This window comes from Rhodamnia argentea, chromosome 4 (assembly GCF_020921035.1).
Source record: "Rhodamnia argentea isolate NSW1041297 chromosome 4, ASM2092103v1, whole genome shotgun sequence".
Lineage (NCBI taxonomy): Eukaryota > Viridiplantae > Streptophyta > Magnoliopsida > Myrtales > Myrtaceae > Rhodamnia > Rhodamnia argentea.
This window is the reverse complement of record NC_063153.1, coordinates 14,835,636-14,852,095: the sequence shown is the minus strand read 5'-3', so window position 1 is coordinate 14,852,095 and position 16,460 is coordinate 14,835,636. Positions and strand designations below refer to the sequence as shown.

General features: G+C 39.5%; 2 protein-coding genes across 3 annotated transcripts; both read left to right on the top strand.

Moving 5' to 3' along the window:
• Window positions 1-7,019: 7,019 nt before the first annotated feature.
• LOC115749132 (probable protein phosphatase 2C 6) lies at window positions 7,020-13,162 on the top strand. Its single transcript, XM_030685829.2, is given in 5 exon segments — window positions 7,020-7,475; window positions 7,477-7,785; window positions 10,091-10,378; window positions 10,735-10,840; window positions 12,489-13,162. Coding segments are annotated over 5 exon segments (1,224 nt in total). The 5' UTR covers window positions 7,020-7,274; the 3' UTR covers window positions 12,809-13,162.
• Window positions 13,163-13,290: 128 nt separating this feature from the next.
• On the top strand, window positions 13,291-15,856 carry LOC115749134 (histidine-containing phosphotransfer protein 4-like). 2 transcript variants are annotated; one of them, XM_048277293.1, is made up of 6 exons: window positions 13,291-14,482; window positions 14,625-14,755; window positions 14,854-14,922; window positions 15,101-15,172; window positions 15,314-15,386; window positions 15,486-15,856. In XM_048277293.1, the coding sequence occupies exons 1-6, from the start codon at window positions 14,423-14,425 to the stop codon at window positions 15,564-15,566; spliced, it is 486 nt and encodes a 161-aa protein (XP_048133250.1). In that variant the 5' UTR covers window positions 13,291-14,422; the 3' UTR covers window positions 15,567-15,856. The 2 variants fall into 2 exon arrangements, with proteins under 2 accessions (XP_048133250.1, XP_048133251.1); XM_048277294.1 differs by having other exon boundaries at window positions 13,291-14,755; window positions 14,854-14,917; window positions 15,096-15,172.
• Window positions 15,857-16,460: the final 604 nt, after the last annotated feature.

Below are 16,460 nucleotides of genomic sequence, written 5' to 3'. Positions count from 1 at the left end.
ATCCTCTTGGGATGGCCGAAACCTTCTATCCACACAGCACAAGCACCAATCACACGAATAATTTATATCTAATCGGTTTCATGGATGATATTTGCTCTTTCGATAAATGATGTGAGCAATATCAGTCAATCATAAGTTTTGAACAAGATCACAAGAAGATGAACAAATTCTGTTGCCATCTAAGTTGACACTTGTTGGTTCCACTTATTAAGTCCCTTAGTAAAATGACCCGATACGCACGTGTGCTTGTGCGTTTCTCAACAAAACTTCATTTTCCCGCACGTGTTACAAACTTAGTAAAATGAGTAGACATGTATAAACCACATGCTCCCCAATATGCTTGGTTGGTCATTTCCTTAGATTCTTTAATCGATTTGGAGATACGATGTCTCGAAAAGTTTAAGGTCTCTAAAAAGAACTAAGTAAGCAAGATGGAAAAACTATCCAAAAAGTCATAAATCTATTTTATAGTGCCCAATTCAGCCATAAATATTTCAATTGTGCCAAATTAATACCAAACATTTTGAAGATTGGCCAATGTAGTCCTTTTGACCAATTTCAATCAATTTCGATTAAAATTGACTGAAAATTGAAAAATTATCAAAAAATTTAAAAAAATTGAGACAACTAATGAAAATTAATCATCGTACAATTATCTTTCAAAGGATGCTCTTATTTCTACAATCGAACCCTACCTTAACCCTCAATCCTTAACGCCTTGGCCCACACCCGCACCGCGACACTTGGACACACGGTCGATTCCCTAACAAATCCCTTTGCTCGAAAGTAAAAGCGCCTTTCGCAGACGCGTGTCAAGATCCTATCAATTGCTAATTGGCTACACAAAGTGACCTTCGCAATGTGGTCCCCAGTCTCCACAAAGGGAAAAAGACATTTTTGCCCTCCCAGGTAAAGCGTCCGAGTAGAGAAAAACTCAGAGGGTTGATTTGGGGATTCCAACAAAACGGCAAGGGTGAATCTGGAAAATTGCAATTTTTCTCATTTTCCCAATGGCCCTGCCAAAAACAGGGGAACTTGCAAATCCTCAATCCTTCACCTAACTTTCCAAACATATCCAAACGGAGGGGCACTTGAAAAGGGTTTTTGCCCCCAAACCAACCTTTTCCGTACTTGATATGATGATCCCCCCAAAGAGGGCTTGTTGCGTGGCATCAAATCGAGAGAGAAATAGACCGTGTCGGTTTCTATATGGACTGCGAGGACATTGAGTGATTACGACTTAGCGACATATTTTTGCGACATCTGTTCTCGAAGCAATGTAAGAAGCGAAAGTAGTATGAACTGTTTATATGCCTGATATGCGTGGTAGGCTTCTATTGGATTTGTCGGTTTAGAAGTCCGTAATGACGTGGCACGTGGAGACTTTGGAGTAAAGCAAGCTAAAGTCTAGATTTTGTGTAAGATTATAGAAACTTGTAATTCCCCCTTCACACATAGTCGCTACTTGATAATATGAGTGCGTAATTAATGGAAATTAGAGACCGCCATTCGTATATTCAGTTTGTAAATGGCACACACACACACAATTTACTTGCAAATGGCTTTTTATCCATATGAATGAAAAAATGGGAAAATTACAAAAAAAAAAAGTCCCAAGCATATTGCAATCGTGTCAATTTAGTTATAAACGTTCTTTACCAATTCAATCATAAATCATTTGTACTTGTGTCAATTCGGTTATTCTGACGAATTTTGATATAAAAAAATTGCTGACGTAGCCAAATTTAATAATATTTTAATTTTTGTTGAATTTTTATTATTTATTTTTTGTCATTTTCTTTCTTTTTTGTTCTTCTTCTTCCTCCTCTAGCCGGCCGCCAAGCTTGGAGATCGGCCAAAGGCGAGGCTCGCCCTCGCCTAGATCTGGCTAGGTGCGACCTCGTCCGGCGGCAGAAAGGCCGACCCTTGCCTTTGGCCAGCCTCCTAGCTTGGCTGCCGGCGGGAGGAAGAAGGAAAAAAAATAAAAAGAGAAAGAAAAAAAAATAAAAATAAAAATTCAAAAGAAATATTGATATATTACTAAAAATTGACTACGTCAGAGCTAGTTGCGTAATGTCGGCGTATTTCGGCCAAAATTGATTGGAATGACTGAATTGACATAAATGTAAAATGTTTATGACTAAATTGACACGATTACAACAGGTTTAGAACTTTTTTGGTAGCTTTTTCGAAAAAGAAAAAGACCAAGAAAGGAAAAGGAGAAGGAGAATAAGAAGAAAATATAGCAGAATTGTTAAATGTTCTTTGATTATTTCGTTATATTGATTAGGATGGGACGATCTGTAATTGGATGTTCCGCATCTAATTAATATTGTGACATCATTTAATAAGCCAACTAGCGAATGAGGTCTACCCTTTTAGCATGTATGATATTTTTTGAGTGTACAAATTGTAAGCCCTATCTTTAAGTTGAAGAACAAGCAAATGTAACTATGGCCGCAAAAAGAAAAATTTAAATGTCCAAAAGACTTTTTCCATCTTTAGATGTTAAGTGATTTGTCAATGCTAATTGAATTGTACATCACTTGCTGCGGATCGAACTTGATTTGTATTTCTCACGCGTCGAGTTATTCAATTAACGATGTTGGCATCTATTAGAGCAATCTTTTCAGGACTTTAATTCTAAGATATCCATGTTGTAACGGATAAGAATTAACCGTGCCATATTTCATATTTTCGGGCTGCCGGAATTATCGTAACTATAGTTAATAATGCTATACGTGACTTGTTTTAATGACACAAAAAAAAAGCACGAATTATAAAGAAAAAAATTTAAATATAGCAGGACGCCAATTTTTAAGCCAAATTCGAATCGAGACAGCAACGCGAGTTGTCGGTTTCTTACAACGGGTAATCGTGGCTTCCCAAAGTCATCGGTATTAGTCCCGCGACTTTTCCTGTGTTCTTTCGTGTCGTATTGAGAAAATAAATAATTATTTTTCTCGTGCGTCCAGGACTTCGGGAGACACCAACCCCTCGTAGGTTGATACGCGTCTAGCATTAGTGTGGGCCCCCCTATGTCGACGTGTAAAGAGACCGCCCTTTTGTCAACTGTGAGCCGCCCGATCCAGATCCGAATCTGAAGAGGTGTCTCATCGGCGTTCGCTTCAAACGTGGCTGGTCCCACCTACACAACCTCTACGCCGTCTACGGAACGCTCGCTCGGGTGAAATTGTTGCCTGCTGTTCATCCGCGTGAGCTCGACTCACAGCCACCAATGCATTTCATTCGGGGATACTAGCACAGAAAATCTCCAAACTTTGATCCAACGTGAAGGGTCGTTCCGAAATTTTAGCTCAATGTACAATATTATTTTTAATTTTTTAATTATTTTAATGTGATCGATGAATTATTGATAAATGTTTAGTATAGTTCATAGACCGCATAAAAATATTTAAAAATTCGAGGATCACATGATACATTAGATCGAAAATTCACGAATCACATTGAATAAATTGTTCATTGAATCAAAATTCATAAATCATATTAAATAAATTAAAGATTAAAGAACAACATTATACATTTAATCAAAATTCATAGACCATTCATTTTTACGCCTGCACCTCTCACTTTTTTTCTAAAATTTGTGTTGGAGCCATAGCGACATGTGGACTCGGGCAGAAAAGCCAATGAAAGGTAAGTTTTGAGCATAGCTTGAAAAGAAAAAATCATCTGAAGTTCACAAGTACTAGGCTTCTAATGATACCCTCGGCACCCTAGGACGAGTCATGCGATCATCCCGCGAGTACTTTTTAAAACAATGGGTTACGAACTAAAAATAACAAAAACTCAATTGAGATTAATTTTCAAGGTTGGCATAAATTGATTGTAGGATTTCTAATTGAGGAATGGAAGGTCATCCATTCAAATCTTGCCAATTGTGTACAAATTACTTTGATTTCGGTTCATCCACACACAAAAGCTTGGAGCTCATCGATTCATGGGGTTTACAACTTCATAGGGTGTTTGACGAGCCTTTAGGCACCAAATATCCATGCTCGTGTCCCTGAATAAAAAAAATCCCTTCAAATTATTTGCTTACGTTGGTTGAAATTATTCTAGTGATCCAATAAGAAGAGATGATCCGAGATGAAGATTCGACACAAAATCAAATAAAGTAGATAGATAACAAATGACATACAAGGTTGTTATTAACATAGAACAACATGGTGTTACGTGTTTTGATATGATAAATTAGTCCGTTATTTTTTTGTTTTGTCCGTTATTAGTAAGAGAAATAATGATAAATGAGATATGAAGGCCCATTGATAAAGTTACCATGCAAAACGTAAGGTGACCGAGAGGCATACCCTTGCCAAATGCTTCGACGTAATTATTTCGATAGTTATTTAGGGTTTTTCACGTCATTTTCTATATCAATTTAAATAAATTGATCCTTTTTACAGCATTACCTAAATCGATATCTCCAGAGCAATAATTAATCTCCACTATAAATAAAATGTCTGTATTCACATATTATAAAATTGAATAAATGACAACGATGTGACATGATACGTTAAAAAACACAAAAAAAAAACCGCTAAGCATGCAACAAGTCATTTTTATTTCTTACATTTTCAAAGGACACTTTGGCATGTTAGGCTCCATTTGTTTTAGACGGAAAATAAGTGATTTGAATTATATATTTTTAAAAATAATCACGTGCATCGCTTGAAATAATTAATTGATAAAAAATATTTTGATTGTCAATGGCTATTTATATCTAGCTATTTTTATGGACAATAAAAAAAAAAGTTTTGTTCGATACAAAAAATAACTTATAAAAAATTATTTTTAAAATTATTAAATTTTCATGAAATAGATGCATTTTTAATATTGTGTAATTGACGTGGCCATTAAAGGAAGTTTCCTTGCGGCGTGACTTTTAATAACAAAGTACCGTTGTTTTAGCAAAATCTCCATCAAGGGGTCAAAATTCTACCTAAAGCCTGGGCCCCAGTTGGGACACTTAACTTGCCACGTAGCCCTTAGGATGGTGTCCCTTTTGCCTGGTGGGGGCCCCACCGAAAGCACCTCTAGATGATTAGATTCCCCGTGATCTGGTGGGGGTGAGCGTACGCAAGGCATCACATTAGCCCATCACACGCCCTAGATCGAATAAGTATCTTGTGTCAAAATTGAGAAATTATAACGTAATATTTTTTTTGAGAAGGATCGTTTGTATGGCTTGAAAATGAATAAACAAAAAAATATTTTCATCATACACGAAAATTTTAAGACATAAATTATTGGCAATAATAAAAATATTTTTTCATTGACTAATTAATTCAAACAAAATAAGCAATTACTTTTAAGAAAATATTATTCAAATCACTTATCTTTCACGAAACAAATAGAATGTTAATTTAAATTATTGTACGAGGGAGGATAGGGTACTTTGATAGTGTATTGATTTTATATATCCCCCTTCACATACAAATCCGGTGGAAAAACAACTCACGGAGCTCAATAAAAAGGAAAAATTGGTGATTTACAATGGCAAGGCCCATGAGGGTAGAAAACAAAGAAAAATATTATTTTCAAATAATTACAATATATATAAATAACGAGTTTTTTGAATCTTAATGATAATCAATAAGGCGAGTTACACAAAAGATAATACGAATATATATAGATATAATTTCGATATTCTACATAAAATGGGTTGCTCGAGACTCTAAATCAAAACTAATCGGATGGAGGAGATAATTTCTTTGCTAAAATACGTAGTAAAAATCTCTCCACAACCCGTGCTTGCAATTTCCATTACCATACAAATCGAGTAGTATATTAATGAATAAGGTGAGCTATTGCGATTCCATAGAAATCTTGTTTCCTCATTAAATGTTGTTAAGTGTCCTAAAAAATATTGTTAAATAGATATTACAATAAAAAAATTATCAATTTGCGACATAATTTAATAGTTTGGACACGGTATACTTAGCATTATCCAATTAAAAGAGCTAGAAACTAAAATTAGGCACAAAAATACATAGACATCTACTAGTAGGCCGCATTAATATTTTAGCAAAAGGGCCTCAACAACTGTCTTCATTATTTCTCATTTAAATTATATTATTAATCGTAGTGCTTGCACGGTATTTTTATATTATATGTGCAATGTTATAGTAAAATAATAATAATATCAATAAATTTGCAAGAGTTATTTTCACCGTAACATTGCACATATTTCAATTCGGAAAGCAAACTTTCAATGAGCGTGTACTTATCCTTTTACAAAAATTTCGAAAGGGAAAATGAGAGAGTGATGGAGGCTCTGTTTATTTCGGGAAAAATAAATGATTAAAAAAAATATATTTTTTATATTGATTGGTTGTATGCTTAAAATAATTAGTTAATAAAAATATTTTTATCACCCGCAACAATATATATCTAGACATTTTTGCGAATGTTAAAAATATTTTTTTATTCATTCATTTTTGTGAGCTACAAGAAATCGATTCTGGAGAATTTTTTTTTCAAATTATTTATTTTTTTCGAGAAACAGAGGGATCCGAAATGGGATGTTGCTCTGCAAAGAAAATTCAGGAACTTATTTTCTTGGTAAAAAAATTAAGGAACTTTTTCTTTCCACGGCGCTCCAACGTCAGTCACCTCTTTTTCTTTTTCTTTTTCCTTTTTTTAAACAAAGCGCCTTTTAAACGTGGGTTTGTCTTTTTTTTAAATAGCATTGGTTTGCTAAATAAAAACAAATTGTTTTCCTACTGACACCAAAACTCGAACTCAACGCTTTTCTGTACTTTAGACCAAAATTAGAAAAGCGGCCGCTGCCAGCCATGTAAAAAAAAAAAAAAATAAATAAAAAAAGCTGGCCATTTATGACGCACCGTACCGTTCATGCCGACACGTCATGCGGAGGCAACCGAGCGCACGGACTCGCGTCGAAGTTGCGAAGCACCCGAGCACCCTCCCTCACCCCCGCACAATATAAAATAATGCAGAGCGACCCCCGGCAGAGGCATACAAAGGACACGTGGCGGTGAACCGGAAATTCAACTGAGTACGACTCCAATCACCGCCCTCATTCCTCTGCGGATGCGTGTGTCGTCCGACTCATATCGCCTCACACGTGTCGCCATCCTATATGCGCACTCTCCCTTCTTTGTATCCATCTCTCTCTCTCTCTCTCTCTCTCTCGGAGTCTCTGTGCGAGGGTTCCGTTGGTGAATAAGAGAGAAACTAGCACAGAGAGAAGAGAGGGATCCGTCCTTCCAGTTGAAGTATCAGAGCTAATGGAGCAACCCGAAGACGACCAACTCGAGCGCTTCGACTCGGAGAGCTCCGGCGTGCTGTCGATACTGACCATCAGCGAAGATCCTATAAGCACCAGCAGCTCCGGCGACCTGTACTCCTCGAGCGGCCGGGGAAGCAGCAGCAGCGGCGGGAGCTCCGGCGAGATCCCGGCGATCCTGTGCACGGAGGCGGCGGCGGCGCCCGAGGCTGCTCCCGGCGGAGCCAGCTCAGTCGAGGGAGGAGCTGGCGGAGGCGACGGAGACGGGCGCCGCGCCGGCGGCGGCGAGCAGGCACAAGTGCGTGGGGAGGAGCAACAAGGGAGTGGCGTGGGGGTTCACCTCGATCATCGGGCGGCGGAAGGAGATGGAGGACGCCGTCGCCGTGGTGCCGGGGTTCATGTCCCGCGCGTGCGACCACGTGGGAGGCTGTTCGGCTCCTGGTTCGAGGACCTCCGGCGAGACCTCGCCCGTCCATTTCTTCGGCGTGTACGACGGCCACGGCGGCTCTCAGGTAACTTCCCGGTCCATTTCTAAACCAACGAATATCATACAATGCACGGCGATCCCATGTATTTTGGAAAATTGGAATTATTTTGGAAAATTGGAATTATATTATTACCTTCCCGATTCATTTCTATATTATGCAGTATTTCCATTCGTGGTATCCTCCTTCGATACGATTTAAATTTCTTAGTCGAGTCCGAAGATTGGCACCTCGAATATATCATGGGAAAATGAAAAAAACGGATGAAAAATAGTTCTAATTTTACCGACATTTTGAATAACCATATTTCTAAAAACATTTTTTTCATTGAAGAAACTGGGAGAGCAATAATGAATCCTGATGAACCGAGGGCACTTGTCACTCGCGGAGTGGCGCGTGTGTCGCAGCTTTTCCCTTTCCGAGTCTAGACACGCGTCTCTCCTTAAGGCTACGACAGGCTTTTCCGTCTCTTTTTAAATCCTGACGCGAGGGAGGCATCGCAGCCGTCCACGTAACCCAGGCGTCCTCCCGAGCAGATGGGGACGTGGAGCACGAGGAAGGCGATCGCATCGCATGATTGGTGTCTTAATCCTTCCCAATTTGGGATCACCTTAGCAATTCCGAAATTTGATCTTGAAGCGGAAGCCGAACTGAAAAAGATTATAATTCTCATCGTCTGATTGTCCTAATTCGGTTCTGGGTGGCACACAGGCTGGGGTCGGGACTTGGTTAGTTTTTATGTTCGTGCCACGTGTGGAGGCATTAGAGAGACAGGTGGTCCCTAGGAGGCGCTTTTATAGCTAGCATAGTTTGTCGGAGTGTGTTCTCATGATCAGGTTTTACCGTGTGGCTGTGTCTCGTTTGATCCTTTTTTTCGTGAGGTAGGTGGGGACCTCGGAGACTGGCTAAAGGTCGATTCATTCACTGTTTAAAGTTCGCTTTCTTTCCTTTTCCCACAAAGGAAACCGATGGTTGTTCTCAATTCGGTATGAACCACTCATCTTGTGACCCGAGACCGGAATCCAAAACCGAGGGATCGTTTGCACTCGGTGGTAAGCATTTGCGTGTTCCGCGCGACATTTGTTTGGACCCAATACGATTGCGACCGCCAGTCATTTGGTACCCCCGCGTGTCTGCCAAGTATGAAGCAAGAATTTGCCGCATTCTCCGGTGAAGTCCCCGGTTCAGTGACTCCGGCGTCTCTTGAAATTGAATATATAGTTCTTGCAAAATTTGTGACTTGATAATTTCTAAACCATTAAGGAGAGTAGGATATGAATGGTTCCAAAGAGACTGCTGTCGTGTATGACCAACAGCTATCACAGACTCACAGCATCAGAATACAGCTGGTGCATGTAGCTCCGAAGGGGCATTAGTATCATAGATGGAACTCTAGTATTGGCAGGGAGGGGACAAAAAAAGAACTTGTCTGCAGTTAACAACAACTGCTGCTGCGACCAATGCAATCCTAAAAGTAGGTAGACTAGAACTTGCTCAATGCTAGGGGGTGTGAGGAGACTAATGATGCCTTGCGGTACTTGTGTCCTGGTGTAGGGTTGGTGTTTGACGAATTGTATCCCACAAAGGGAGCAATAGATTAATCCAACATGTTCTATTCATTTTTTCCGGGTCTCATTCAGTGTGCTTATTCAATGCTCATGAGAGCATTGTCGATATGATTGGTCTGCGCTTGTTGCGTTGAAGAAAATTTTGCTAAGTCATGCACTTTGACATTTCATGTTTGTAATTAGTTCATTATGTGTGTTCTAGTAGATTTTGCAAGAACGGGAAACCTGTCTACTTTCTGTTTGTGGTTATGCAGGCATATGGCAGATATTTATTATCGTGGTAATTGGAGTCATGAAAGTAATCCATATTGGTTTTTGAATTGGATAATATTTTGGTATTTGCTCTAGTTGACTGTCGGAGGTCGGTGATGTAATCTTTTCCCTGAAAGATGGTGCTAATATTAATATCAGACTTCTTTGATTTTCATGGATCTTGTTATGTATTCAAGGCAAATGACACTTGAGAAAAATTGAAATTTTCCTCCCTTTTTTATGGATAAAAACTAGATTAACCCAAAATTTAGTTTCTTCATTTACGGAGCATGTACTTGGAAATCCTCCTAGATCAATATGAAAATGACCTCCTTTACTTCTTAACTCGGAAATCTAAAGTTGACAGAGGACACTCAGTGGTCTCCTCCTGGAAGAGATCCGGTTTGAAAATTAGGTTTACAGTAACATAGTGAAATGTAGCATTGAAAACAACAGGACATAATCCTGACCACTTTATGCCATACAGTTATAATACTTTTTAGAGTATGTAGGTGGCCAAATTCTGTGCTGCGCAAATGCATGAAGTTATAGCCGAAGAATGGAACAGGGAAGCAATGGATGGGTTCGAGTGGCAGAGAAGGTGGGAAGCAGCATTTGCTACTGGTTTTGAGAGGGTTGACAGTGAAGTCGTGACTGCAGCGGCTGCACCTGAAATGTTAGGATCAACTGCGGTTGTGGTGATTCTATCCGGCTGTCAGATAATCACTTCCAATTGTGGTGACTCAAGAGCAATTCTTTGCCGTGGGACTCAAACAGTCCCCTTGACAGTTGATCAAAAGGTTATTCTATGAAGCACGTAAAATTAGACAAAACCTCTCTACGATGTTATTCCTGTTCAAATCTTTCCGCAAATTTGTGACATACTGTGCTACTTATAACATGAACTTCAAGAATACAACTATGTCGTTTTGAAATTGCATGTGCATTTAATGGGATTAAATTTAACATAGGTTTCACATTGAACTATGGTGACTTTGTCACATTTTAATTTTATCAGCACCTATGAATCCAGAAAGGATGCCAGCCAATTATGGGGTTGTCTGAGTGATCAGGTCAATGTCCTTTGATGTTTCTTATGTCTATGTTGATATGACCATTAAAAAAATCTGTTGTTGTTTTTGCTGATTTTATACAGCCGGATAGACATGATGAACTGATGAGGATTGAAGGAATGGGAGGGAAAGTCATAAACTGGAATGGTGCTAGGGTGTTTGGAGTACTTGCTATGTCCAGAGCTATAGGTTACTCTCATCTCTACACTCGCCATTCATCTGGTATCTTAATTCTTGAAAATTGTTATGATTTCTCTTCAAAGGAGGTATCTCTCAGAGCATCTTAAATAAGCTCTCATCCCTCTAGCGTGCTTCTTCATACTCCTTCGGATATGATCGTAGAGTAGATCTGCGGAATTCTTACAGTTCCCTTAGAGCGAATGCTTTTCATTTGAAGAAGGGTCTCAGGGGAGGATTTGAGTACTGTCTACATTTTATTGTTCTTTGCATGCTTGGGAATCCTCCCATTCGATGTTATAACAAATAGGTTTCCTAATGTTTCCTTTTCCCTTTAAAGCATGTCCCAATGACAAGACCAAGGTGATAGTTGCCGTGATCAAATTAACTGTTTTAGAAGTGATGCTATAGAGCAGATAAAAACTTAGAGCATGATGACAGTGGAAATTATGACCTTTTATTCCGTAGCTATGTCTGCAAGTATGAACGGGGAACATCACGAAGAAATTTTACCATATAATTGTTTGTTATAAGAAGTACAACTTTGACAAAAAGAAAGTATAATAGCAAGTTCTCTAATCTGCAATTTTATAGGGGGTAAACTTCACTATCAGAGAAGTAAACGCTATACTTTGGAAGCTTTGACTGTGGATATAATTAGCGCCTGACCTTTTTATCGGCTAGTGATGTGGATGAAATTTTTATCTGAACCAATAATCTTTGGCGTTTGCTTACCAATTGTCTGACAAGTTTCAAGAGCAGCACCAGTTGGCATTGCCACCAAACTACATCGAAAAGTCCGAGCAGAAAACCAATTTTCTGAGTTGTGGTGTAATGGGCTTGGATGGGTGTTTGCAGTCGAACTATAGTTGAGTGATTCCGTATGGAGAATATCCTTGTGCTTTCTCCTTGTCTCATTGTTTCTTACATACCTAAATGTTGCTTCACGAAACCTGAACCTTGCTTGACCAACTCTATAGTGCTTGACCCAAAACTTCATACTACATCATGCTGAGCTAACCAAAATCAGTCATCGTCCTAGTTTCTGAGAAAGCCATATATGTTCATCTAAGGAATTTGAAATGGAAGAGGAGCAGGACATTACATGGCGATCATATTTGATTTTTACCATGTTTAGTAGTTTCAGACAGATTGAATAACCTTGCAGATGAGCATTGGTCCTTGTAGGTTGTCAATCAACGCAAAGGGGACTATTTTTCTCTGAAATTGAACATGAAGCTGTTGTAACTTGAACTGAAACGTGATCTTACTAGCGGAGGTTGTCTTCTTGACTCCTCTCTGCAAACCAAATAGGAAGAGATTTTCAAGTCTGTCATGTCTTATTGCATCAATTGTTGTGAGAATGATAATGGATATTTCTTGAGAGGAAGTCCATGAGTAACTATGCTTTAGTTTTCAAAATGGCGCATGAAAGTGCTTACAGTGAGTGACTTCTATTTTCTAGTTGATTTATCTGGGAAAGCACCACAAAAAGATTGTCACTGCTATATTCTTGAACTTACATAAAGTATGAACGTACATTCTGGTTCTGAAAGTATGAGCAGATTAGGTTTAACGATTGTTTGCAATGATTACTCATTGGTTCTTAGGCAGTCCATCCATTTTACTGTTGGTAATTTCCATCTGTGTCATATTTCAGGTGACCGATATCTGAGGCCATGGATTATTCCAGTGCCTGAAATCACTTTTACGACAAGAAGAGATGATGATGAATGTTTGATTTTGGCGAGCGATGGGCTCTGGGATGTCATGACTAACGATGAGGTCGGAGAAGTGGCTCGGCGCCTACTAAGGAGGTGCCGCCGCCTCATGATGGTCGATGAAATCCCTCCAGCGCAAGCTGTGGCTGATTGTCTTACTGAGATAGCCTATGGGAGGAACAGTTCTGATAATATATCAATCATTGTTGTTGATTTGAAAGCGAAGAGAAAGCGCCAGCAAAGGCCACAAGAGGGTTGAATATACGATCTTTCTCCCTCGTTACTTACATCCCATTACTTTCCAGCTCTAATATCCAGAGACAAGGGGACCAGGAATGATCTAGTGATATTTTGCATTTTCGCAGTGACTAAAGGAACGACCTTAGCTTGCATAGCTATCGTCCCAACCTGTACAGAGCTGACTGGCAAAAAATTATCGCTTCCTGGAACCAGAATTGGTTGTTCCCATGTAACACTAGGTCAGCCCACAATTTTAGTTGGTTTGGTCATAAGGAAAAAGATGAGGAAGCAAGCATTGTTCTATAGAAAGCAAGCAATGTTCTTTGTAACTTCTTCAAAAATTATTCTACAAATGAAAGCCAAATTGTCCGTTCTTTGCCTATCTTCATGTTGATTGCTATCCGTTCACACTCTTTGCCTGGTTCTAGGAGAACATTGTGTGTATGGATGAGGGCAACCTAGAGTCCTAAGCCATTTTGTGCTCATTGGCATCTTAATGACCCTAGAGTCATGCAATGTCTTTTCCTTACATATTATCATGTCTCCAATGCTTTAGGAACAAATTATATGTTTGTCCTGGCTTATAGACTTCGCATTAGATTTATCAAAAGCTTCATTATAGTAAAATTACCACTGTACCCTGAATATGCATCGTGTGTGGATTGTTGAATCTGGTTTATCCTGCCAATCGGGGACCAACAAAAGCAGAGGTCCAAGGATGTATAGCGACAATGTTATCTTTGGATAATAACTATTTTGGCAGAAAAGCAATGAAATCACTTTACTGTGTGGAAGGAAAATGCAGCAACTGCTTCGACAGATGTCGAGTATAGAAGGAAAAGGCAACTGTTTTCACATATGGGAATCATCGAGATACGACGATGAATTTTTGCATTTCTACATTGTCGCAACTTTCTTGGTGCCCTTTGTTGTCACACCACTCTGCGGCATATCGAAGAAGTTATAGCAGGAACAATATCTAACCTTAGTTCTGAATTATGCTGCATTTGCTATCATGCATTATAGCATAATGGAAACACAACTTGACACGCAATTACTACCTGTGTTCTGATTAGAAATGCAATCTATACTCCATCACTATCTTCCTAGAAATGATTGTGTATTTTTCACATATTCAAATACGATGTCGTTTGGCACCGGCATCACTCCAAAACCTGGATGAGTTGAACTTGACAGATAGAGTTTGAGAATCCTCTCACATTTACTTCCCAATCTAGAGAAAAATCTGCAGATATGGTGCAGAATCTGGCATTTATGCACCCGAATCCTAATCCTTGAGGTGCAGTGCTCAAATACAACGGCGTCAAAAGTTTGACGTGTACACAACCAATCAGCGGCCGTCTATATCCACGTGTGTTCATCACTGCCAATGAGTAAGTGCCGCGAATGCCCTTTCTTGGTAAGAAGAATTTCAATGCCAAAGCATCCTAGCATTTCTCTCGCGCACAGATTTTCGAATCTGGGATTTCCAGGACCATTAAATGCATGCTCATGGACTCGCTCACCATCAGCCTGAGTTTCACTTATAAAGAAGGCCTTTGGCTTGTCAGCAGGACTCACATCTACAGACTCTGCATTTAACTATTCTCTCCTATATCTGTTTTATTGAGAAATGGCGAACGAGGATTTGCATCAACAACTTGCAAACATGAGGAAGTCGTTCCTGGATGAGGTCCTCCCTGAACACCACTTCTCTATATAGTGATGGCTTACTAGCCCTATTCATTTGTTTTTTTTCCAGATAACAATTTCATTACTTGCTGCTCCCATAAGACTGTTAATACTACTGGATGAATGCTGCACTTTTGCATCAGGAACTCCTGGATGAACAGTTTATTCAACTGGAGGAACTCGAGGCCGAGGGCAGCCCCAACTTTGTGGAAGAAGTTTTTACCTTGTATTTCCGAGACTCCACCAAGACCCTGGAATCTATCGGGCAAATGCTGTATGTGCTCCGCCCTTTTATCACCTCTCGTTCATCGTTCCCCATGTCCTTCAAACTTTGCCTTAACATTAACTCGAAGTTCTGATCCAATCACTTAGGGAGAAAACACCTGTCGAATTTGACAAGGTGGACAGGGCTCTTCACATGCTCAAGGGTAACAGCGCTAGGTAATCTGATTAATTTTTTTCCCTGTTACTGTTCTAAAGAGATCCTGTGAAATTATGGGTATCCTTCAATTGACATTCCACGGCTATCTCAGAAGCAAAAAGTCTCTTCTTTTCTCTTGTTGTGATTAAGATGAGGATGACTGTAATTACTGGTCATATCCGTTCTCGTGTATCGCAGCGTCGGCGCTAACAAAGTCATGAATGAAGTGATCCGTATGAGGGATCTTATTGAAGAGAAGAATTTAGAGAGGTGATGAAAAATGTTCAATGTTACCTTTTAAATTTGTTGAAAAAATTTAATCTCGATAATAAATTATCCCTTGGCAAGAGATGGAAATTGTACTACTCTAGTTGATGAAAGATTTTTTTTTTCCTCATTTTATTTGAGCAGTTGCAACGCCACTTATGAGCAGCTGAAGAAGGATCATGATGAGCTCAAAGAAAAGATGGAAGCGTTTCTCCAGGTCTCTCTCTCTCTCTCTCTTTCATTCAGAAACACGTACATACAGACCCAGTTTTAACTTCATGCGCACACTGACCAGTCGATATCTATGATGTTTCAGCTGCAGAAGCAAGTGAAAGCTGCCGAGAAGCCTCCACAGGGCGACGATCAGGAGCCGGTGAGCGGCACAGAGAGCTCCTGAGGCAAATGGCGCCCTGTGGCAGATCAGTAGAACTAGGGAATAAAGAGGTCCGGTCGCTGGGACTTGGTTGGTGAAGTTGGTGTCTGTTGTTTCTGTTAGTGTGTCAACTGGGCCTGTCTTTTTGGCAGGACAGTTTCGTTTTTCCTTCGCGTCTGGTGTGTCGGAGACCCTGTTTGAGGGTTTCTTGTTCGTTAGTCTTTTTGTTTGTGTAAATGAGGAGCTTCCTATGTCCTAGGATGTCCTCCTCATCCTTTGGGTCTTGTCTAATGGAACTTCTTCTGGTCCGCCATCAGATTCTGAGTCTTCAAATCATTGCTCGACTTTCTAGTCATCAACTAAATTTGCGAGACAATCAACCAAACACCAATCTAAACTTGAAATTGTGATCGTGCACGTTGTTACGAGACGATAGCTCTATCGTGATGATGAAATTTCTCGCTCAAATAAAAAGAATATTTTAATACGTAATATATGAAAGGAAAAATTGGTCAAAATAAAAACTTTAACTAATTCATGTGAGAATGTAATATATTATTCTTGAGTGTTGAATGTTAATCCTCTTTTCGCTAAACGGATGGCTTGATTTACAAAATCGATTCGGTGTTCAAGACACGAGACTTCAAATAATTTAATTCATGAGTAATTCGAATCGAGTTTATCAGGCTCGTATGGAATTCGATTCAAATCACTAACATTATCCGGATTTTGCTCGTTCTTCTCAAATGGTTTGAACTTCGACTAATCTTGAGATTGAACTCAACTCGCAAGTCAGGGACCAACGCGAGTTCAAGCACTTGTCCGAACCCGAGCCATAAGAATTGTGGTCCATCACAGCCGTCGGTGGAAATCGTTGTTGGATTCGCACGATCTAACGGTCCATAGACACTCAAATCG

Coding starts and splice junctions, on each gene's coding strand:
- LOC115749134 (XM_048277293.1), top strand. CDS start 14,423: ATGGCGAACGAGGATTTGCATCAACAACTTGCAAACATGAGGAAGTCG. Junction 15,173..15,313: donor GAAGAGAAGAATTTAGAGAG/GTGATGAAAAAT, acceptor TTATTTGAGCAG/TTGCAACGCCACTTATGAGC. Junction 15,387..15,485: donor AGATGGAAGCGTTTCTCCAG/GTCTCTCTCTCT, acceptor ATGATGTTTCAG/CTGCAGAAGCAAGTGAAAGC.